Source organism: Gracilinanus agilis, chromosome 5 (genome assembly GCF_016433145.1).
Source record: "Gracilinanus agilis isolate LMUSP501 chromosome 5, AgileGrace, whole genome shotgun sequence".
NCBI lineage: Eukaryota > Metazoa > Chordata > Mammalia > Didelphimorphia > Didelphidae > Gracilinanus > Gracilinanus agilis.
The window spans coordinates 208,728,132-208,753,148 of record NC_058134.1 but is presented as its reverse complement, the minus strand read 5'-3'; the positions used below and the strand labels follow the sequence as shown (position 1 = coordinate 208,753,148).

General features: G+C 38.2%; 1 protein-coding gene across 1 annotated transcript in view; it reads left to right on the top strand.

The window, feature by feature from the left end:
* ADA2 (adenosine deaminase 2) overlaps positions 1-25,017 on the top strand; it is a 94,077-nt gene that overhangs the window by 39,370 nt on the left and 29,690 nt on the right. Inside the window, exons 2-3 of the mRNA XM_044677709.1 lie at positions 20,908-21,228; positions 24,245-24,470. Of these exons, the coding sequence (XP_044533644.1) occupies positions 20,916-21,228; positions 24,245-24,470 (539 nt within the window). The 5' untranslated portion in view covers positions 20,908-20,915. The remainder of the gene's footprint in view (positions 1-20,907; positions 21,229-24,244; positions 24,471-25,017) is intronic.

The following is a 25,017-nucleotide window of genomic DNA, read 5'->3' as shown; positions in this document are numbered from 1 at the left end:
TATACCCATTTCTCAGCTTTGCATTGCAGAAATTGACAATGTAATAAGATATAAAACATATAAACTAATGCAAAAAATTAAGTACATTCTTTACTCTTAAAAAGACAATAAAAACTATAATCAATTTCAATCAATAAACTATTTTATTTTTCCTTTTAAAAATTTAAAAATATTTTATTTTTCCCTATTATATGTAAAAACAGTTTTTAAAATTCATGAAAAAATTTTTAGTTCTAAATTCTCTCCCTCCTTCTCACCCTTTCTCTTCCCTTTCTGAGACTGTAAGTAATCATGTAAAACATTTTTTCTTATTAGTCATTTTGTGGGAGAGATCTCAAAAAAAAGTGAAATATAGTATATTTTGGCTTATATTCAGACTTTATCAATTCTTTCTCTGAAGGCAGAGGTAGATGGTTATTTTTAATCATGAGTCTCTGGGATTGTCTTGCATCACTGTATTGCCAAGAACAACTAGGTCATTCACAATTGTTCATCAAAAAATATTGCTGTTACTGTGTATAGTGTTCTTCTGGTTCTTTTCACTTCACTTTGTATTATTAGTTCATGTAAGACTTTCCAAGTTTTTCTTAAATCATCCTGCTCATCATTTCTTATACCACAATTCCTTATAATCATATAGCACAACTTTTTTAGACATTTTCCAATTGATGGAAAACCCTTCAATTTCCAATTCTTTGCTACCACAAAAAGAACCATGATCAATATTTTTGGGTAAATAATTTCTTTTCCCTTTTTTGGGTTCTCTTTGGGATACAGACCTAGTAGTGGTATTGCTAGATAAAAGGGGAAGCACAGTTTTAGAACCCTTTGGGCATAGTTTCAAATTGTTTTCTGAAATGGTTGGATCAGATCACAATTCTACCAACAGTGCATTAATGCCCTTCCAACATTTATAATTTTCAATAAGGAACATTTTTAAAAGTATGCAAGTTTCAATGGAAACTAAATAATATAATCCTAAAGAATTGGGAGGTCAATGAACAAATCACAGAAACAATTTTATGAAAGAAAATGACAACTATTAAACAACATATCAAAACTTTTGGGATGTGCAGTCCTTCTGGGACAATTTCTTTTACCAAGAAAAGAGAGAAAGAATAGATCAGTGATTTGGGCATACAACTACAAAACTAGAAAAGAAATAAATTACAAAACTCAACTAAAAATAGAAATCCTGAAGATTAATAAAAAATAAAAATTTTGAAAACCATTAAATTGGAACTTCTTGGTCACATGGCCAACAAGAAAACTAAACATTTTCTCTGACCCATGTAACTTTTCATATCTCACTCAAACAGAAATTATATGACAAAGATAAAATAATTTCAGCTCTCTCCATGATCTAAGACAGAATCCAAAATAAAGTTAAAAAAAATCTGTGCTAGGTTCAAATGTGGCCTCTGAAACCTTCTGGCTGTGTGACCCTGGGCAAATCACTTAACTACAACTACTAGCCCTGACTGCTCTTTTGCTTTGGAACCAATACTTATTATTAATTCCAGGATGGAAGGTAAGGATTTTAAAAAAGAAAATATCCATGAACTGAACTCATTCACTACTCTTACCACCACTGCCCATTATAATATCAGCAGCAAGGCTACAGTAATCCTTAACCAGACAAAGGGATTTGCACATAATCTTAATCTGGTCTTGAAATAGATCTTGGCCTTCCCCCACTCTCCCCATCTTCCCCAGTCTCAGAGACTTGAACTACAGAAATCAACCTTGTAGTGCTAGTGTGGCAGCTCCCCAAACTGCTAGTGCCAGTCCAGACAATGGAGGGAGCAATAGAGGACACTGGGCAAACTGTGTGTGTGTGTGTGTGTGTGTGTGTGTGTGTGTGTGTGTGTGTGTGTGTGCTACTTGTGGTGTTTTGCTAAACTTAAAGGAAAGGGCTCAGGATCCAGCTGGGCCCAATTATATCACCCCAAAATTTTCTTGAGATAAAGACCAAGATTGGTGGACCATGAATTATCCATCATGGGAGATTGAGAAGCTTTGAGATCCAGTCACAATGGAAATCACCAACAAAAAGGAGGAAGTCAGAAAGTGAGCAATAAATGCCTGAAATTTATCAAGAATTTCAGGCTGAAGAAAACTCAAAGAAACCAAAAGGGACAACATTCACAGCAGAAGGAAATAAAGCTTCCAGATCTAGTAAATGATTTCGGGCATCTATGAATAAAGACTGCAAACATAGGAGAACAATCCAACAACTTTATGAGACTGAGGACACTGTGTAATTTGTGGAGAACATGGAATCACAACACATTTTTCTTGCATGATTAAAAGTGAAATGAGAGTTATAAGAACAAAATTTATGGAGCAAAAATAATTGATGGAATACAAAAATTGGATTTTGTGATGTTATCTCATCAACAAAACAAAAGAGAGAACAATAGTTCAGAATGTAAATACTCAGAAACGAAGGACAATCTAAAAGTACTATTTTTTTTTTCATAAAAGCAGCTCTTAGTTTTATTTATTAATTCAATTGTTTTCTTACATTTAATCCACAAAAATGAGAAGAAATATAACTTTTTCTTTTTTTTAAAAGCCTACTGGTATTCTCCTCAACCCTCATCCTCTCTTCTTATGTTACCTTTCTCTTTGATATTTTATTTTTAAATTCCCTTTTTTTCCTTCATCTATTTACATAATTCTTCCCTTTTTTTGCCTTTGTTAATCAACTAGTTTCCCCCTTCCTCTCCTCTCCTTCAACTAGTCTTGTTCATTAAATTTTCAAAATTTCATTTTGTTCTCCCTTTCAAAAAATATTTCTCTCACTCTTTTCATTACCCATCCTCTTTAAAAACAAAACAAAACAAACAAAAAAAGCCCCTTACTTTCTGTCTTAGTCTCAATTCTAAGACAGAAGAGTAGTAAGGGGTAGACAGTTGGGGTTAAGTGACTTGCCCAGGATCACACAGCTAGGACTAATCCAAAGCCAAATTTGAATCCAGGTCTTCCTGGCTTTAGGTTTGGTTCTCTATCCACCAGGCTGCTTAGCTGCTCCTATCTTCTCTGTCTACTCTGCATCCTCATTCTCTGATTAATGATGCCTCTAATTTTCTGATTTCTCTCTTTTCTCTATATTTCTTATGTAATTAAAGCTTGAAAGCTATCCATTCTAGGCATTCCCCTCCAGATACTTTCTGTTACTTTCATGGAGAGCTTGCTCCATATATTTACCTTTTTCATTGTAATGCAAATTATTACAAGTGTTTGAAGGGCTTAATGTTAGAGCCTCCCCCCCCCATCTTGCTTATGTAGCCAATCCCTGATCTACACCTTCCCTTCGTTAATTTTATTTTCTCCATTTGTCTCAAAATCTCCTCCCTAAGTCTATGCTCTCCCACACCTCCAAATGGCAATCGCCCCAAGAAGTTTGATTTCCTTTCTGATTTAGTATGAAGAGATGTTTTCAGCTCCAAATCCAGCCCCCTAGTGGGTGCTGCAGCGATCCAAGTAGGTAGTGATAGCCACACTTTTTTTGTATTACATTCTATTCTGAGTTCAATAAATAGTTTCATAATTTCCAGAGGGTGCTAAGTAATATTTTTTCTGGAAAGGGAGCAGTAGGCCAAAAAAGTTTGGGAACCACTGCTCTAGACTATATCCAGCACAAAGTCCTTATATCCCTTTACAGAAAATCTTTTTCTCTCTATAGGAGCATTCATCAATGGAACCTTCTTTCACCACCAAAGCAATGTCTTGCTCCTTTCCTCAGCCTTTATCAGTCCTTCCCACCCCCTCCTCATCATGCCTCCACAGGCTTTTTTCTTTTTCAGACAACACTAGTCAACTTCATTTCATTGCCAGCCCTCAATTTAATCTGGGCACATCACACTGTCCTCTACTCTCCTTCTCTCCCTGCTTCCGTTTTGTAACATATTCCTCCCCTGCAAAATTGATTCACCATATGCCCAAAGAGTGCTAAAAGACTGACTTTCCTTTGATTCAGCCATACCACTGCTGGGTTTAAACCCCAAAGAGATCATAAGGAAAAAGACTTGTACAAAAATATTTATAGTCACACTCTTTGTGGTGACAAAAAAAAAAAAAAAAAAGGAAAATGAGGAGATGTCCTTCGATTGGGGAATGGCTGAACAAATTGTGTATCTGTTGGTGATGGAATACTACTATGCTCAAAGGAAGAATGAACTGGAGGAATTCCATGTGAATTGGAATGGCCTCCAGGAATTGATGCAGAGTGAAAAGAGCAGAACCAGGAGAACATTATACACAGAGACTGATACATTGTGGTAAAATCAAATGTAATGGACTTCTCTACTAGCAACAATTCAATGATCCAGGACAACTATGAGGGACCTATGAGAAAGAACGTTAACCACATTCAGATGAAGAACTGTGGGAGAAGAAACACAGAAGAAAAACAACTGCCTGATCACATGAGAGGATAGGGATATAATTAGGAATATTGACCCAAAATGAGCACCCTGGTGCAAATATCAATAATATGGAAATAGGTCTTGATCAATGATACATGTAAAACCCCGTGGAATTGTGCATCAGCCATGGGAGAGGGTGGGAGGAGGGGAGGGGTAGAACATGAATCCTATAACCATGGAAAAATATTCTAAATTAATTAAATAAAAATTTTAAAAAATAAAAAAAATTGATTCACCAATAGGTAGGGTATCACCAGGTTGTATTCATAATGTTTATAAGAATAAAGAGAGCCAGACAACCAATGTTATGATAGAAGGGGAGATAGAGTCAGTCTATGAGGATGAGACTCTCTTCTAGCTCTCCCCTCCCACCAATTATACACTGCTGAGACTTCGAGGAGGTGTCACCCTGAAACTGGGTGACCTGGATGGTCATACCACCCCACAAGAGTTGGGGGCAAGGCTTCCCTATAAGATGAGATATGTGGTACCCCAATATGATTCTGAATGAGGGCAGGGTTCACGCAAGCCTCCTCTGTAGTCAATCAACTTCACAGCAGGTGGTCTGGCTTCAAGATGGAGGCAGCCAGACCAAGCTGTGATTCCCTCCTCCCTTTTTGTCTCTCAGGCACTCTGGAACACTATCTGACTAATGAATGGCTTTTATTAATATCAATATAGGGATTGGGGAAAGGGGTGAAGAGTGGAGGGATTTGGGGTGCCCTCTTCTCTATTTCTACAGAGTCTCTCACAAAGGAGGGAACCTTTGGGGTTCCCACTCTCAAGCATCTCCCCCCACTTCTTCTCCTTCAGATTCTATTTCTATTTCTATCCTTTTCATAATTGCAAGTCAAACCAGAAAGGGTTTCTCAGCAAGCTTAGGCAATGGGAGGAGTCTAAGGGATTGTTCCCAAAATGGAGTCCAAAAACTTAGCTAACTCATTGGTTGAAGTCTTGATGGGTGAGAAGCAATGGAATCTTTGACTAGGGAAACAGGGTTTCAATGTCCAAAGAAAGATCCTCAGGAAGCCCTCAGGACTGGATTCAAGCTAAGATGTCCTCTTGCATTTCATTTTTTTTTTTAACCCTTGTACTTTGGTGTATTGTCTCATAGGTGGAAGAGTGGTAAGGGTAGGCAATGGAGGTCAAGTGACTTGTCCAGGGTCACACAGCTGGGAAGTGGCTGAGGCCGGGTTTGAACCTAGGACCTCCTGTCTCTAGGCCTCACTCTCACTCCACTGAGCTACCCAGCTGCCCCCTATGATGTCCTCTTGAACACCCCTTCTCCTCCTTCTTCCTTCGGAGAATTTCCCAGAATCCTCTCTGGTCTCAACTGTCACCAACTGTCACCAAGTGTCTTTGGCTCCTTTTGTCCCATCCCCCTTGCACAAATCCCATCCTTACAAAGTTCTAGGCCCAACTCTTTACTGTTACTTCCATTTGACTTCCATCTTCAACCCAGACTCCTTCTGTATATTAGGAAAGAAGTTTCTTGCCCTTCTCTCTGCCATCTCTCTTTGGCTGTTATGTTCCTTAGCAGTTGCTTTTGTTCACCTCAGCTGCATTTCTATTGCCTGGGGTGTTCAAGAAGGAAACAACTTCTTCAAATCTGTTTTTCTTTCTGAGAATGTTTCAAGCTTCACTTTATTATTGAACATTCACCTTTTTTTAATATATGGTGCAAAATAGTCTTGTGTTATTTGATTTTATATCTTTGGTATTTAAAGTTGTTTCTCCTTATCACTTACAGAATTTGTTTCTAAATTGACTTTTAATGTAACTACTATATATCTTGATATTTGAAGCTGTGGGTTTTTTTTTCTGGAGGAAATCTATAAATTATTTCAATTGATATTTCATTTTCTGTGTTCAGAAGTTCTGGCCAGTTCTCATATTATTTTTTGCATTATGGTATTTAGGTTTTTTTCTTCTCAGGTATTTTTGGGAGACCTATGATCCTTAGATTGTTTCTGTATATTCTGTCTCCAAGATCAGTATGCTTTTCTTGGAGAGCATATTTTCTCTTAATGTTATTGTTTTTAATTGTTAATAAATGGGCAAAGCCAAAATAAGTAAAATGGCAATTCTACCTAAAATTATCTACTTATTCAAATGTTATCCCAATTAAATTACCAAAATTATTATTTATTAACAAAAGTCTTTTGGAAAAACAAAAGGTTATGAATATTAAAGAATTTAGTGAATAAAGTATAAAGGAAGGAGGTCTAGCAGTATTGATTTTAAGACAGAAGGTAAGAGTTTAAAAAAAAGAAATAAACAATTTGAATAGCTGGAGGAATATTCAGTGTCCAAGAGTAGGCTATGCCAACATAATAAAAATAACAATACTACCAAAGTTAATTTATGCTTTTAATGCTATACAAATCAGATCACCAAAAGATTACTTCATATAACCTGAAATAATAGCAAAATCTATTCAAAAGAACAAATAATTGATATCAAGGAAAATGATAAAAAAAAAAAGAAGTAGGAATGAAGAGAGAATAGGACTTCTAGACCTCAAACTGCTTTATAACAGCATTCATCAAAACATTTGGTATTGGTTGAAAAATAGATCAATGGAAGTGACATAATACATAAAGTATGAAATACAATATAATATAATATGATACATATTATGTTATATTAAGTATGTAAATGTTATGTTTCTTTATTGATTTCCCAATTATACATTGTCAATTAAATGACCTCGAATTTGTTTACAGAATTAAAGCTTTTTTTTTTTTTACCTGAAATTGCCCAGGATCAGGAAGATTTACTAAGATTTCTGTCATTCTGATGTCCTCTCTGGAGTCCATCCTCCAAACTACCAAACTCCCTGAACACAATTGCAAATTTCTCCAGTCTATTGTCCTTTTGCTGTCCTTGTGCAACATTAAAAAGGAATTTGCCTATTAATGCTGACTTCCTTTCCCTTGAGATTATCATCTTAATTGTTAATGCCCTCCTTCTCAAAGCTCTCTTGGTTGATTTAACTACTTTATATATTTATCTCTATTTTTCTATTATGTCCTTGTTGACTCTTCATTAGGGCATAAACTCTTTGTGAAAAGTGACTCATTCATAATTTTTGTATTCCTAACACCTTGCTCAATGAACAGAATAGAACTGAATAAGCATTTATTAATTTCTACTATGTGGCACTGTACTAAGAGCTTTGCAAATATTCTCTCATTTGATTATTTGACTGACACACAGTAGGCACTTAATAATTGGTTGATCAATTGAGACAATAATAGATCATTGTAACTTTTCTGGATTTAGCTTATCTTGAGAAACATTTATAATAAGTCCCCAACCCAGTTCTGTTCCCCATCTGTCCTACCACCTTCAATCCCTGGAAACAATTTCAGGTCATAAAATTTCCACTGTTGTTTTACTAAGTCAATCTATGATTTACATGGAAACTCCTAGTTTTTTAGTGATTCTGAGTTTTAAAGCTGGTTCTACAAGATCTTCACAGTGGATTTACATTTCAATGTATGCCTAAAAGAAGTTTCCTTGGGAATTTCCTTTAGGTTTGTTTCTGCATATCAAAAGCTTTAGCCATCATCATTTCTTTTTCCTTGTAGAAATGCTTGAAAGTGGAAAATACATTTTATAATCTTCAACTACTATTTCTAGATCAGTTGCTTAGAAGATTTTAGGGTCAAGGTCTAATTTTTCTTGATTTGCCATAAATTATGCCTGAATTTTTCTTTGAAAAAAAAAGTTAGATTGATTTATTTTGTTCTTATGCCATGTTAACTTCAGGATATATTCTTCCTTCTTTATGAGTTGAGTCTTCACATGTACTAAATTTTTTTTAAGAATGCAGCAAAACTTTCAAATCTGGCCTTAGGTATTTCCTAGCTGTGTGACCCTGAGTAAGTCACTTAACCCCAATTGCTTAGCCCTTATCTATCTTCTGCCTTGGAGCTGATACTTAGTATAGATGCTGAGACAAAAGGTAAAGGTTTTAAAATAAGGTGTAACAAAACTAACTTAAATCTACCCTTTTGACTGCATTTGCAACATTTTGTAACCATAGCTCACCTTTCACAGAAGCTAAGGCTTTTGCTATTTTCTCTCTCCTTCAGTTGTTTTTCAGTTAAAACTGACTCTTGGTGACCCTATTAAGGTTTTTCTTGGCATTTCTTTCTTTCCATTAAACCTTTACCTTCTCTCTTAGAATCAATGCTAAGTATCAGTTCCAAGGCAGAAGAATTAGAGTAAGGGCTAGGCAATTGGGTTTAAGTGACTTGCCTAGGCAACACAGCTATTAAGTATCTGAGGTTACATTTGAACACAGGACCTCTTGCTTCTAGGTCTGACTCTATCCACTCAGCCACCTAGTTGTCCCTTTCTTGGCATTTCTTGCCATTGCCTTCTCCACCTTATTTTACAGAAGAGGAAACTGAGGCAAACAGAGTTAAATGACTTGCCTAGGTCGCACAGCTAGGAACTATCTGAGGTTATATTTGAATTCATGAATATGAATCTTTTAACTCTAGGCTCTAACTTTAGAGTTAGAAAGATTCATATTCACCACCTAGCTGCCTTGTCTTGTCTCTTCTGGTGAATTATTCTGGACAGAATAATACTAGACAGTCTGGCTTTAACCTGTGTTTCCAGGTGTATTTCACTTTATTCCCTTGTTTTCTAGCCCAACTGGCTCCTCTGCTGACCCCTCAAATCAGCATCCTATTTTTCACATCTATTCTTCTGCAAGGGTTGCTCCCACATGCCTAGAATTCACTTTCTTTCTCACCCTGGCCTCAGAATCCTTTAAGACTCAGTTCTTTGAAAAAACTGCTTGATCACATGGTTCAATGGGGATATGATTGGGGACATAGACTCTAAATGATCACCCTAACACGTAAAACCCAGAAGAATTGCTTGTTGGCTATGGGAGCAGGGTGGGAGGAAGGGAGGGAAAGAACATGAATCATGTAACTATGGAAAAATATTCTAAATCAATTAATTAAATAAAAATTTTCAAATAAAAAAAGACTCAGTTCTTTGAAGGAAGCAGCAGAGCAATGATCCAGGACAATTCTGATTGGAAAGAATGCTATCCACATTCAGAGAAAGAACTGTGGGAGTAGAAAAGTAGAAGAAAAACATTTGCTTGATCACATGGTTCAATAGGGATATAACTGGGGATGTTGACTTTAAATAATCATGCTATTGCAAATATTAATAATATGGAAATAGGTCTTGATCTATGATACATGTAAAACCCAGTGGAATTGCCTGTTGGCTCCTGGAGGGGGAGGGAGGAAGGGAGAGAAAGAACATGAATCATGTAACCATGGAAAAATATTCTAAATTAATTAAATATGTAAATTTAAAAAAGACTCAGTTCCTCTTAGAATTCTTTGCTTAATTTTCTCTTACTAGAGACAAAGTCATCTCTCTTGTTCTAGAGTCACAAACCCTGAGTAAATAAACTCTGCCATTGTTCCTGAATGAAGTGTGTCAGTCTACTCCATTTGGCTCTATTCACCATCCCCATAACTCTGAACCAAAATGCCCCTTTTTGGCCACCCCTCCCTTTTGTGTGTTACTTCTTCCATTAGAATATAATCTTTAGAACTTTGGTATTAAAGGAATTTGTTTTTGTGTTTTTATCCCTAGGTCTCAGAACATTGTGTTTGGCACATAGCAAGAGCTTACTAAATATTTTCTTATTTATTCATTTTGATGATTGTCTGATCAAACAGCCATGTTTTCATCTTTATTCCATTGGCCTTTCATTATGAGGCAACTGATGGCTCACTGGATAGAATGGTGAACCCAGAATCAAGTAGACCTGTATTCAAATCCAGTCAGACACAAGCTATGTGATCCTGAGAAAGTTATGTAACTTTTGTTTGACTCAATTTTCTCAACTTTAAAATGGGGATAATAAGAGCACCACCTTGCAGGGTTGTTGTGAGGATTAAATGAGGTAATATTCGTAAAAAGCACTTAGCATAGTGCCTGGCACATAGTATGGTACTATACAAATGTTTATTCCCTTCACATCCATCTCCTACGCCAAGGAAATCATTGGCTCCATTCTGATTCTGCTGTTGCTGCTGCTACAAGAAATGAGAGAGGAAGGCAGACAGGGACTCCTATTTGAGAGGAATGACCACCTACTCAAAAGAATCTTGAACTCAGCATCATTGTGCTAAAGACTCTTTTATTTCATCCTCTGAGAATGGGTTCTTATGAAAACCCATGTTACAAGTGTTACAGCCAGCCAGCAAGTACAAAGAATAGGCTCCTTTTGTCCTAGTTCCTGTGCAAAAATGGTTCCTTTCCTCATTCATCATTGGCTGGTTACTTGATAGTTACAATCTCCCCCCCCCCTTTTTAAATTTAGAATATTTTTCCATGTGGAAAATTCCTCCAGGAATTGATGCAGAGCAAAAGGAGCAGAACCAGAAGAACATTGTACACAGAGACTGATACATTATGGCACAATTGAATGTAATAGACTTTTCTACCAGCAGCAATGCAATGATCTAGGACAATCCAGAGGAACTTGTGAGAAAGAAAGTTATCCACATCCAGAGAAAGAACTGTGGAACCAGAAATGCATTAGAAAAATATATGATTGATCATGTAGTACGATAGGGATATGACTAGGGTTTTGATGTTAAAGGATCACCCTACTGAAAATATGAATAACATAGAAATATATTTTGAACAATGATATATGTATAACCCAGTGGAACTGCTTGTCAGCTTTGGGAGGGGGGAGGAGAAAGCAGGAGAGGGGATGCTTATGAATCATATAACCGTGGAAAAATACTCTAAAGAAAAATTTAAAAAGAAAAAAATAGAATATTTTTCCATGGTTACACCACTTTCATCCCCCCCTCCCAAATCTGACAAGCAGTTCCACCGGTTGTACATGTATCGTTGTTCAAAACTTATTTCCATGTTATTCATATCTGCAGTAGCATGATCCTATAACACCAAAACCCCACTCTTATCCCCATCACATTATTTAGAAAAATGCATTAGAAAATGCATTTCTGTTTCCACAGTTGTTTCTTTGATTGCGGACAGCGTTCTTTCTTACAAGTTCCTCTGAATTGTGTTGGGTCATTGCATTGCTGCTTGTAGAAAAATCTGTTATATTTGATTGTGCCATAGTGGATCTGTCTCTGTGTATAATATTCTCCTGGTTTTGCTCTCTTTGCTCTGCATCAATTCCTGGAGGTCTTTCCAGATAGTTACAAACTTATCCCAAAAGCTAGCTAATCAGAACATGCAATTTGCAAAACCAATTATCCTAATTATTCAAGTGGGATTTAACCAATCAAAACAAGGACTGTTTCAATCCTAGCTATCTATCTGAAACAGGGCTTAGGTAGGAAACTTGAAACTTAACTTTTTTTGAACAAAAGGCTCCCTGTCTCTGTCTTAGCGATTCATTGGGAGGAGACTACCATCTTACTGAACATCATCTCTTGCACTATTAAAAGCCCAGTTAGTTTAGTTGACAGTCCAGGTGAGGAACAGTAACCCTTGAGGCCACTGTGTAGAAAAGAGCTGCCCTTTTCTGCCCCTGATGGAATCATAAAGTCATTTGGAAGGCTGCATCCAAAAGGTCCACTAGATAGAAACTTTTTTCTCCCACCAGATGTGGCACTGCAAGTTATTGGTTCTTCTGGTTCAGCAGCCAGTTAGGGGACTCTTAGTTGCAGAGTCACACATAGTCAGAAACAAGCCCTAAGGTTCCCCTACAATGGTTGACTAGAATGGTGGCTAAACGTGGTATAAAAAGGAGGGAAAAGGGTCCTATTAAGTTTAATAAATTTTCATTGATATTTTTATATCACTTGCAATTTCAATTGATATCCTTCCTTTTATGACAATCCTACAGATTTATAACCTAGAAGTTACCTTCTACTCCCCACCATTTCTCATACCCTCCCCAGCTCCAATCTGTAGTCAAATCTGTCAATTTCACCTTTGGGACACCTTTTGAATAAGCCCCTTCTTTCCTCTGATTCTGCTACCACCTGGCATAAGACTTCTTCACCTCCTTATCACTACCTGATCTATTGCAATAACCTAATGACAGGTCTGCCAGCTTCCCACCTCTCCCTACCCTAATCCATCCTCTATTCAACCACCAAAATGATTTTCCTAAAACACGAGCCTTACCAAATCACTCCTGCTACTGAATAAACTCCAGTGGTTTCCTATTGCTTCCAGAATCAAGTACACACCACCTTCCATTTGTTGTTCAAAGCCTTTCATAACTTAGTTCCCTCCAACCTTTCCAGTCTTTTTACACCTTACTACCACTGTTAGTCTTTGATCCAATGTCACTGGTCTCTTTGTATTCCACAAACAAGACACTCTAGCTTTCAGCTTCAGGCATTTTTTTCTGACTGTCCCCCATGCCTGGAATGCTCTCTTCTCATCTCTACTTATTGACTTCCCTGCATTCCTTCAAGTCTCAAATCAAATTCTATTTTGCAGGAAGCCCTTCCCAAACCCTTTAATTCTAGTGCCTTCCCTCTCTTATTTCTTATTTATTCTGTATATAGCTTATTTATACACTTTTTTTTGCTTTGTCTCCCTCATGAGCTCCTTGACTGACTGACTAATTGCAGAGAATACTTGGAAGAGATTATTTAATGCTTTAAAAATATCAATTTTGGAAATAAATTGATTGAAACTAGATGCCCATAAATTGAGGGAAGAGTTAAAAATACAGTTTATGTATATAATTTAAGAAACAACAATATGGCTACAGAGAAGTGTGGGAAGGCTGCTATAAACTTACAGAATAAATAGAAGCCAGGAAAAACAATATGAACAGTAACCACATTGATATAAGTGATATGAACAACAATACAAATGAAATAGAATGTTGTGACATTATAATAACCTAAGACTAGCTCCGAATAATAGATGTGAAAAGATACCACCTTCCTTTTGCAAGGGATATAGGACTGTGGTTATTGATTACTGAATATAATGTCAGACTCTTTTTGATTTGTTGGTTAGTTTTGCGGAACTTTCCCCCCTCTTTTTTATTCTTTGACGTCATTTAGTTGATAAACATTTATTAAGTGCCTACTACTTGCAAGGTACTATGCTACTCTCTAGGGATACAAAGAAAGCCAAAGGACTGTTCTTGTTCTCAAAGAACTCACAATTTATGAGGGAGACAAGTAAACAAATACAAATAAATCAGCTCTATATAGGATAAATAAGAAATAAGAGGGAAGGCACTAGATTTACTGTTGCTGTTTATCTTTCATTTTGAAGAGGACTGGTGACATCTTGGGATGATGTTTTGACTTGCACTTATGTTGGATTGAAGTGAGGCAGAGTTACAGAGTTGTCAGTCTGACTCTCTCTTCCAGAGTCATCGAAGTCCAGGGGCAAAACAAAAATCAGGACAGCTGGTGATGACCTGGGATGTAGTGGATGACCCTGGTGTCTTGGATGTCTGACCAAGTTCTGGGTTTTCTCCAATGTTTATTTCAACTGTTTTTATGGCTATTGGAACAAATTGTTTTCATTTGCTCATTCTGTTGGGGGAAGTCTTTGCATGCTTGGGGTGGACATCCCCCCTACTCACTAATAAGCTTGAAGCCTGTCAGTTACCCTCAACCTGCTTCAGCCCATTTACCAAGACAGTTTTAATAGGGGGTGGCCACTTTCCATGCTTTAACTTCTCAGTGCTACAGGTGAGAACTGGATTTCAGGTAGCCACCAAACGTAGATGAACAGTAATAAAAAAGGGCAAGAAAAATAAATTAAAAAAAAAAGTATGTTTCAATCTTTCATTCAGACTCTATCAGTTCTGTCTCTGGAGGTGGATTGCATTTTTTTATCCTAAGTCCTTTGGAGTGATGTTGGATCATTGTAATGCTGAAAAAAGCTAAGTCATTCACATTATTAAGAGCTATGTTGTCCAATTCACAGCTGATCATCCTTACAATATTGCTATTACTTCGAAAATATTTATAGCCGCACTTCTTGTGGTGGCAAAAAACTGGAAAATGAGGGTATGTCCTTCAATTGGGGAATGGCTGAACAAATTGTGGTATATGCTGGGGATGGAATACTATTGTGCTCAAAGGAATAATAAACTGGAGGAATTCCATGTGAACTGGAAAGACCTCCAGGAATTGATGCAGAGTGAAAGGAGCAGAGCCAGAAGAACATTGTACACAGAGACCAATACACTGTGGTAAAATAGAATGTAATGGACTTCTGTACTAGCAGCAATGCAATGACCCAGGACAATTCTGAGGGACTTATGGAAAAGAATGCTACCCACATCTAGAGGAAGAACTACAGGAGTGGAAACAGAAGAAAAACAACTGTTTGAACACATGGGTTGAGGCAGACATGATTGGGGATGTAGACTGGAAACTACCACACCAATGCAACTATCAACAATTTGGAAATAGGTCTTGATTAATGACACATGTTAAAAGCAGTGGAAATACACATCAGCCATGGGTGGGAGGAGCTGGGGGTGGGTGAAGGGGAAAGTAAGAGCCTGAATTATGTAACCATGTTAACTTTTCTAAAAAATAAATATTAAAAAATGTTTAAAAAAAACAAAAAAATATTGCTATTACTTTGTACAATGTTGTGGTTCTGCTCACTTCACTTTTCATCAATTCATGTAAATCTTTCCAGATTTTTCTAAAACCATTCTGCTTATTATTTCTTATACCACAATAGTATTACATCACAATTGTATACCCCAGCTTGTTCAGTCATTCCCTAGTTGATGGGCATGCCCTAAATTTTCAAATTCTTTGCCACTTCGAAAAGAACTGCTAGCAGTATTTTTGTACATAAGTATCCTTTTCATTTTTTTTAAAAAATCTCTTTGTGATATAGACCTAGTAGTGGTATTGCTGGGTCAAAGGTCATTTGTTATGAGATGGTCAATTATGCTGATAGATTTCCTAATATTGAAGCAGCTGCCTTCCTTGTATGAATCTACCTAGTCATAATTTTGACCTTTGTAACATATTCCTTTATTCTCCTTGCTAGTATTTAAATATGAATTTTTACATCAGTATTCGTTAGGGAAATTGGTCTATAATTTCCTTTTTTTTTTTTTTTTTTTTTTTGCTATCCTTGGTTGAACACCATATTTGTATTTTAAAAGGAATTTGATAGGACTCATTCTTTGCCTGTTTTTCCAAATAGTTTATATAGCATTGAAATCAATCGTTCTTTAATTTGGTAGACTCACTTGTGAATCTGTCTGGTTCTGGTGATTTCGTTTTTTTTAAGGAGTTCATTTATGACTTATTCAATTTCTTTTTCTAAGATAGTTATTTAAATATTTTATTCCTCTTTCTCTTAATCTGAACAATTTGTATTTTTGTAAATATTCATCCATTTCACTTAGATTGTTAGATTTATTGCAATATAATTAGACAGTGCCAGCAAAGACTCCCCTGTAATATTATTTTCCATGAACTGAGACCTCAGGACATTGCTACTTCTGTTGTAGCCTCCAAAGCCTACTGCTTGAAGCCTGTGCTGCACCGGGATTCAATCTCATTCCAGTGAGATACTTATTTCTTGGTGATCTTTTTTTTTTAATTCTTACCTTTTATCTTAGAATTGATACTAAGAATTGGTTTCAAGGCAGAAAGGTAGTAAGGGCTAGGCAATTGGAGTTAAATGACTTACCTAGGGTCATATAGCTGGGAAGTATCTGAGGTCATATTTGAATGCCAGACCTCCTATCTCTAGGCCTGGCTCTATCCACTTAGCTCTATCACTCCATCCTGGTGACCTAAATTGTCTCGGGCTAGAAAATTGTTTCAGCCCTCTTGTATGTGTGTGTGTGTGTGTGTGGTGAATATTGAGGGTAGATGGGGGATATCTAGACTCCCTCTTTGTTAGCCTTCAATGGGCCAGATCAGCTATCACTCACCCACACCCCAGGGAAAACCTATGAAGGAATAAACTCAAAGAGTTTATTTGCCAACTGGCAAAGCTATAGTGGGGATGTTGAAGGAAGGTGTTGGGGATCAGTTGTGACCCTAATGGGTTAGATCCCATCCTCAGAGCCAGCACTATAGAGACAAGCCTCCCCACTCCCAAGTTCTAGTCACTTTGCCCTTCAAGATGGTGTTTGGTATTCATCTTCCACAAGATCCGCCTTCCTTCCCACAAAGTAACAGCCCCAAACTACCACTAATGAACTAATAAAGATTTATTATAAGGATAAGGGAATCCAGGATAACAGGGTGAGGGATGTTTGAGGATTTTTGAGGAAGGAGGGTACAGGGATAACTTCTCTATCAACTATGAACCCCACAACCAGAGAGCAGATCTGGTTTCTTCTGTAGCTTTGACTCAGAAACTGACTCTTCCTCCCCTCACAATATCCTATCCATGACACTATCTAACAAACAGGGGAATAACTGCAAGGAAGGGGTATAAGAAGGATAAAGGAAGGGTCCCCAAGTGCCCGCTCCCTCTGGAGTCCAGGCACTAACTCCAATTATGGAGCACAACTCCCTCGGTTTCTCCTTCATTGGCAATGAAGTCAGTAGAAAGGTTTTGCTGTTGAAATCTCCAGATTGCCCCTGAATTTTGGGTTCAGAAGAGCTAAATTCCTGTCCAGAACCTCCCAGCCACCCACAACCATCCAACCCCAAGCCCACCCCAGAGCTTGAATGTCCTCTCCGGAGTTTTTGGCAGTTGGCCCTTGGCAGTTTAGAATCTTCAGAATTTTCACCAAACTCCCTCCTTCCCTGGCCCCTCCCAAAGGGAATTCTCTCAGAGTTCCATGGGGTCGGCTTCCAGGCCAATTCAAAGATGAGTGTTTAGTTATCCTTGATTTACCCCAAATCCACACTTACATTCTCCAACCTTTTGTTGGTTCTGTTCCTCCAGAATTCACTTTGGGTGTTACTTTTAAGTTATTTGGAGGGGAATCTGGAGAAGCTTTTTTTGAATCCCTCCCCTTCCACTGACATCTTGGCTCTGCCCTCTCCATAGTTCTTTTAAATTGTTAATGTACTTTGCCATTCTTGGTCAAGAAAATTCAATTCAATTAAAAACTATTTAGCATTTGCTGCATGTAGACCACTGCCCTAGGTAGTAGGAAGAATAACCAAGTTTAAACACAGTAGCATGTGAAAAATGCAGCTTCCATCTATTAGTTTCACTTCATCTTTTTTTTTTTTTAAAACATTAAATGATATTGAAGTCCCTTCTCCTCGGTTACATTTGTTCATACCTCCTTTGTAATCCAGTCATTTTTTGGCTTAGCAAAGTGTTTGCCAAAAGGATTATGGATTTGGTAGTAACCCCCCTGTTCCTATTTTAGGGACTCCCAAAATTTGAAGTCCTGCCATTCAGTTCTCACTTTCTTAGAACAAAAATAAAGCCATTTGGGGTTTCCAGAGAACCTTCCCCTCAACTCTCCCTCATGGCCCCTACCGATTGTTGAGGCATCTGTACTTGAAGTGAAACTGGCTGTAGTGGGTGAAGTGAAACTTCCTCAAAGGAAGTGAAATGAGATGGTGGGGTCAGTTGGAGTCTGTTGCAGCAGTTGTTTTGGCGATCAAGGTTGCAGTCTGCATTTTCTGGAGCTGTTTTGAGGTAACTGAGGCTCTGTAGGACAGGGTTCTGAGAAGCAATGGTTTAAAAAGGGCTGGTTAGAGCATGTAAGAGTCCTTTTCAGTGGGGCATCCAGAGACTGTATCACAATCCCCTGCTTTCAGGGACAAGTCATCTCCCTCTCCCCCAGCACAGATTATTACGGAAGGGTAGAGGAAGGTGGAAACAGCCTGGTGAAGGCAGGCTGTTTCCCATGGTGTCTTCACACAGCAGCCAGAAAACATTAAGATGTTAGCTTACTGGGCAGAAAGAACTTTGTGGAGATGCACCTGCATTTCCAGGGTGAGTCTTCAGGGATTGTTGGCATCCGGTGTAATGAGGCATCAAATAGCTAATGATGACAAATACTTATTAATGTTATATTTATGTTCCATGTATATGTCCTTGTTGTGTCTCCCATCAAAATGGTAGCTCTTTGGGAGTGGTAATTATTTCAGCCTTTGTAGTTGCATCTCCAATGCCTTGCCTATTTTCTGGGATATAGTAAATGCTTAATAAATCCTTGTTGATTTATTGATTGGAAAATCCTCTGAGGTAGGTGCTCTTATTATCATTCTATAGCCTAGGAAATGGAGGCTGATATTGTGACTTGCTTAGGGCAAGTTAGTGGGCCTAGAACTAGGAAGAATCAAATTAAAATCAGAAAAAGCAGGTCTGGAACCTGGGGACTCCAGTCCCCTCCCAGCTCTCCTGAAGCCCTCTTGGCAAATACCCAAGTGGCTTTTGGAATCCTTACCACACCGGTGAGATTCTGAGCCTGAACCCCTCCTTTCCTATTTTTATTGTGTCTTTAAAACTCCCATTTCCATTTCCATTTCCGAAACATAAAGGACTTATTGTTATTTTCATTCATTTTGACTCATCCCCATCCTGAGTAGAAGGCTTACTTCTACCTGTATGCTTATTTCATTGTTATTTTAGCCTTGTTCCCTTTCTCTCCTCCACACCCCCAGCCAATTACATGCAGGCCTAGGGCTAATATTTCAATACTTCATCATCAACAAATATTTATTTGGTGCTCTAGGGGACCACCACTTAATTAGGCAAATAGTAAGAATTTTATTATGGTTACCATGCTAATTTAATATTTAAGGTTTATGATGTGTTTTATTCACTGTAAGAGTATAGGGGCAGCTAGGTGGCTCAGTGGATAGAGAGCCAGGCCCAGAGATGGGAGGTGCTGGGTTCAAATATGGCCTCAGACACTTTCTTAGCTGTGTGACCCTGGGCAAATCATGTAACTTCCACTACCTAGCCCTTACACAGTATTGATTCTAGGACAGAAAGTAAGGGTTTTAGGGGGGAAAAAAGGTAGGAACAAGTATTATAACCCTAATTTAATGAGTGAGTTGGCTGAATCTCAGAGTTTAAATAACTTGTCTAAGGCTATATAGCTGCTAGATAAGACCTAGACATGAAAATAAAAATAATATATTAAATAAGTACTCAATATACATGTAACATTAATTTCTTTGACCGTTACTTCCTGAATGTCAAGTGTGTTAATATCATCCTTCCTCCAGATTTATCTGGAATCTTAAGAATCTTGGGAATATCTAGGATGTCTGCAAATGGATTAATGATCTACCAAGCCTAGAAGGGTCCTCCATATGCCAGTACTATTTAGCCACTAATAGTTAGATTTACTTTTGTAAAGGAATATTTACTTAGAAGGCATAATTACAAATGTAAAGATTTCTACGCTGAACATGTTAGGACTTAATCTTCTCTCCTCTCCCACACATCACTTTAGTTTTTGGGGAGCAGAAGGGGATTAGTTTCACAATTTAACACAGTTCCACCCAGTTGCAAGTCCAAAACCTGCCTTGGGGTCAAGTCCCAGGTACATTGGCTTCTCATGGTTTCCATGCTGGGATGGATGCAGGCCTGGGAAGAATGCTTGTTGTCAGATCACCATAGCTTGAATACTTGGGTCTGATGGGGATTATCTCATGCACCTGAAACTGCGACAACAGAGACTCCAGATCTATTTCTTAGAGCTGGTTTAGAAGAGAGGGAGAGGAAGATATCCCTCTTGCTCCTGGTTCAGTTCATGGTATCTTGCTTTGGGTGAACTGTAATTTTTACCCTCTGGATATAGTAGGAAAGAATATGTAGGAAAGAGAGAGAGAGAGACTGCCTCAGTCTGGCAGTTTTGAAAGATATAGCCCATTCTGGCTATGTAGCAAATAGAAGGAGAGTGCTTTCACCCATGTAGTAGGAGAATGCAGGAGGCAGGTACCTCTTTGTTAGACATCTGGGCCTAATCCAAGCCTTGATGTATATAGTTATTGATGGATGATTAGGCAGCCTGAACCTCAGAGGGGTAAAATGGTTCACCTAACATGGGAGTTTAAGAAAAGTGAAGGTCTGAGTTTTAGCAAATAAAAGGAATAAATGGAAAAACTCTGGCACAGAAGTCAGAAATCTCAAATACTGGATTTGATTTGACTACTTACTATTTCACCTTGGGGAAGTCACTTCACTTTTTTGATCCTGTTTCTTCATCTATAAAATGAGGATTAGTTTTATTTGCCTTTCTTCACAACATTGTCCTAAATATCAAATGAAATGATTAACAAAACATTTCAAAAGCTATCAAGTGCTAAGCATTTGTACCATTATGATTGTAGAATCCAGTGAATTGGATGACTGTTTTCAGATATCCTCTCTATTCCCTCAGCTGTTCTTTTTTTCTTCTTCAATCTAATTTAACTGCACTCCCTTAACTATTTCTTTTTCAGTTGATCTAATGTTTTACCTCCTGAATCACCAGAGTGGTTTCAAATAATTTTGATTTATGCATAATGAGTATTCATCCAAATCCTTTTTTTTTTTTTAGGTGTCCCCATGTTGCTAACTGGCCAGATTAAGTGGTCAGCCCTGCTGCTGGCCATGGTGATCTCTTCTCTCTGCTTAGCCCTTCCTTTAGACGAAGATCGGAAAGCACTCATAAAGAAAGAAGAGATGTTGCAAATTGGGGGGAAGTTGTTGTTAACAAAGCAAGAAGAGCTGGCCAATGAGAAATTAATGGCCCTCAAAAATGCAGAGATTACACAAGCAATGAAGACGAGTCATTTTCCACCTAGTATGCACTTCTTCCGGGCCAAGAAGCTCATTGAAGAAAGTAAGGTGTTCCATGTCTTAAAGAAGATGCCAAAAGGTAGGGACCTTTATTTAGGAATAGGGTGAACTTATCTAAGCTCCTGAAGAGGTGGAAAGCCCAATTGTTTAAGAGAATCTGAAATTGAAACTGTTGCTTTGGAATTCTTCTTTACCAGTTCTTCTGAATGGAAAAGAATAGGGAGAATGGATGAACTCTGATCATATTTGCAGATCGAAGCATGCCTTCTTTATTTTTCTTGTTTGTGTGTGTGTTTTCTTTTGCAATATGGCTAATAAGGAAATCTTTTCCATGACTTCATGTGTATAGTCGATATATTGCTTGCCTTCTCAGTGGATGGGATGGAGGGAGAGAAACCGGAACTCAAAATATTAAAAAATGAATGTTAAAATTTTTACATGTAATTGGGAAATATTTAATGAAATAAAAAACAAGAAAAAAGAAAATAGGACACAATGGGTAGCTATGTCACTAAATTACTCTGCTCCTCATATGCAGATGACATGAAAAAGGCAGCCTGAGGATAGTGATCAGTAATGAATGACACACTGGAAATCCCTGCCTTTGAGGAGACTCCACTGAACAAAACTGTTGGAGCCTCAGAAATATAAAACTGCAGCTGGGATCTTTCAACCCAGATCAACCTCTAGGACAAAATAGGCTGGGAAAATGTCTGGCTAAACAGGTTTTCAGGGACAGACTAACACTATTATTCCTTTTTTATCTCAGGAAAATATCTCTCAAAGGCAAGTGGCTAGGTGGAACCATTCTCCTACTCAAACCCTAAACAAAGACTTCCTTCCCTCTTGCCCCACCACTGCCAGTAGACTGCTCCCTACAATACAAATATTTATTAAATATATATCATGTGATAGACTTTACAAAGACACCTCTGTGTGTAGGTGCTTCTGTTTATGGGCATATTGTTGTTTGTGGGTATTTGATAGGTGTGATTTCAACAACAGACTGTCTTAACACCAAGCCTAACACTTTCCGCATTGGTAGTAACCTTGGTAGAAAAGAAATGTCAAAAGTTGGAGGGAAAGAAGGAAAAGCAAGCTTTTGTAGATCACTTTCTAAAGCAGATCACACCACCACAGACATAGTTAAGAAGCTTAGACAATGAAAGATGCTACAGTTGAGATGTTCCTAGAGAGAGAAGACAGAACTCAGCTTCCAAAGCTTGACTGCAGCTAGGCTCCTCTCTCATGCACATGGTAAGATCATATTGCTCTAAGATCATCTTGAAACATCTCAGTTTAGTATGCCCAGGCATGTTTGAGCCTAATACCATTCTCCAGGAGCTCAGGGGAGAGGTCAACAAGAAAGCTGTTCCTTTCCCTAGGCCAATAATGGTAATAGGCAAAGATGGTGGTGCTCGTTTCTCTCCAGAAAAGCTACCCATTACAGGGCAGCTAGGTGGCTCAGTGGATTGAGAGCCAGGCTCAGAGACAGGAGGTCTTGGGGTCAAATCTGGCCTCAGACACCTTCTGGCTGTGTGACCCTGGGCAGATCACTTAACCCCCATTGCCTGGCCCTTACTCCTTTGCTGCCTTAGAACGAGCATACAGTATTGATTCTGAGATGGAAGATGAGGGTTTAAAAAAAAAAAAGAAAGCTATCCATGTCTAATGATGTAATAGATAATTCTCTGCCACTCTAGTAGTAGAGACTTACAGAAGTATAAACAACATCATGTCTGCCCTGAGGAGACCTCAGCAAATGTGAAAGTCTTCTTTTTATCATTAGATAATTTATCTGGATAGTCATCTGCCATCAGTTTATAGCCTTGAAATTTCCTGTGAATTTTGCTTAAATTCATGCAAAAAGAATTGCTCAATTCTGAGGTTTTGGCTTTTGTAGCAGCAATAAATCATTCCTGCTTGGTTTGTTTCTTTTGTCCTGCAGCAGGTCCCCATCCAATATCTGAGACTTCTTCCAATGTTGTGACCATCTCCCTTTGGTCTTAGCTATGTTGAGACAATTAGAACTTGTTATTTTTCTGGATATTTTAGATTTCTTCCTGGGCCTCATGCTCTTTCAGCTTTTAGAACATCTCTCTTTTTTTCTTTTTTATAATTTAAAATTAAAAAATCCTTACCTTCTGTCCTAGAATCAATACTATGTATTGACTCTAAGACAGAAGAGCATTAAGTGTTAGACAATGAGTGTTAAGTGACTTGCCCAAGGTCACCCAGCTAGGAAGTGTCTAAGGCCACATTTGAACCCAGGACCTCCCCTCTCTAGGCCTGGCTTTCTTATCTATTCAACCACCTAGCTGCCCCCAACATTTCATTTTCTTTATTATCCAGTTCCACAAGACCATGTACATTCTCTTCTTTGTCATCTTATTTCCTGAAAATTTTCCTCAAGTACTTCTCTTGTCATATCCACTTGTTCTGTCCATACCATAGCTCATGTCCAAGGTACTTCCTTCTCCTCAAGTATTAGTTTCTCAACATCTTGTTTCCATCCAAAAATTTCATATTATCTTCTAGTTTCTTCCTGTAGTCCTCAGCAACTTCTTTGAAGGGATGGACTTTGGGGATCCATGCTCCTGGGATTGTGAACAAGACATACTGAGGAGGACCTGGCCATTCCTACAGAAGAGCCTTCTAGGTCTCCTGGTGTATTTCACACTTTCTGGGCAGGAATCTTAATGGATATTGCTCTGGAAGCTGGAGTAAAAGGAGTAGTGGCCATGGTTCAGTGGTCTGAGCTTTCCCAAAACACAGGGGAGATGCTCCAAACCTCAACTTGGTCAGTTGTTTGGAAAGAAGTGTGGTCACTGTCATTCCTTTCTGGACCAGACAAAGTTGGTGTTAGGAGACGCTAGACAGAAAAGAACAGGGCTTTGAGAGATTAGCTAAGTATTCACTAAGTAAGGACCTAGAGTTAAAACCAGAAATTCCCATTAAGGTTTGGATCCAAGGAAACTTGGCGAGGATGAGAATGCCTCATTGCCTGAGCAACATGATAATCTACTCTCCATTCATGTGAGATATTTCCTATGACCTCTAATTTCTGGTTTTTCCCCATTTGCCTTCCCTCTCAGGAGCTGCTTTACACCTCCATGACTTTGGCATACTGAGTGTTGACTGGTTGGTGAGGAATGTCACCTACAGACCACATTGCCATCTCTGTTTCACTCCACGTGGTAGCCTGCAATTCAAATTTGCTCATCCTGCCCCTCCAACCCCAAAGCCAGAGGACTGTTCTGAATGGATTTTGCTAAAGAAATATCGGGGGCAGCTGCAGAATGTCACTGAGTTTGACAACAGGTGAACTGTCTAACATTTAAGGTTTCCAAAGGAAAGTAAACACAACAAGAGGCATTATAATACTTATTTGTAGACATGGAAAGAGGCTCAGACTGTGATCTGAGTTATAGTCCAAAGCTGCCAAGGTGGGAGATGCCTCAGCTTTAGAGCTCAGTGCCTAGTGTTTAGAGAACATGGTAGAGTTGGTATATCTCATTTCAAGCAATTTCCTATGTGAAAATCTGGTTCTAGTGCATTAAAGACATGATTTGAAAATCAAAAATCAAATACTAGAGGGGTAGCTGGGTAGCTCAGTGGATTGAGAGTCAGGCCTAGAGACAGGAGGTCCTAGGTTCAAACCCGGCCTCAGACACTTCCCAGCTGTGTGACCCTGGGCAAGTCACTTGACCCCCATAGCCTACCCTTACCACTCTTCCACCTATAAGACAATACCCAGAAGTTAAGGGTTTAAAATAAAAAAATTAAAAAAAAATCAAATACTAGTCAGTGGGCCTCAGGTTAAATCCAGTTCAATTTAGAAACAAGATAATTTTCCAAAACAGGTTTC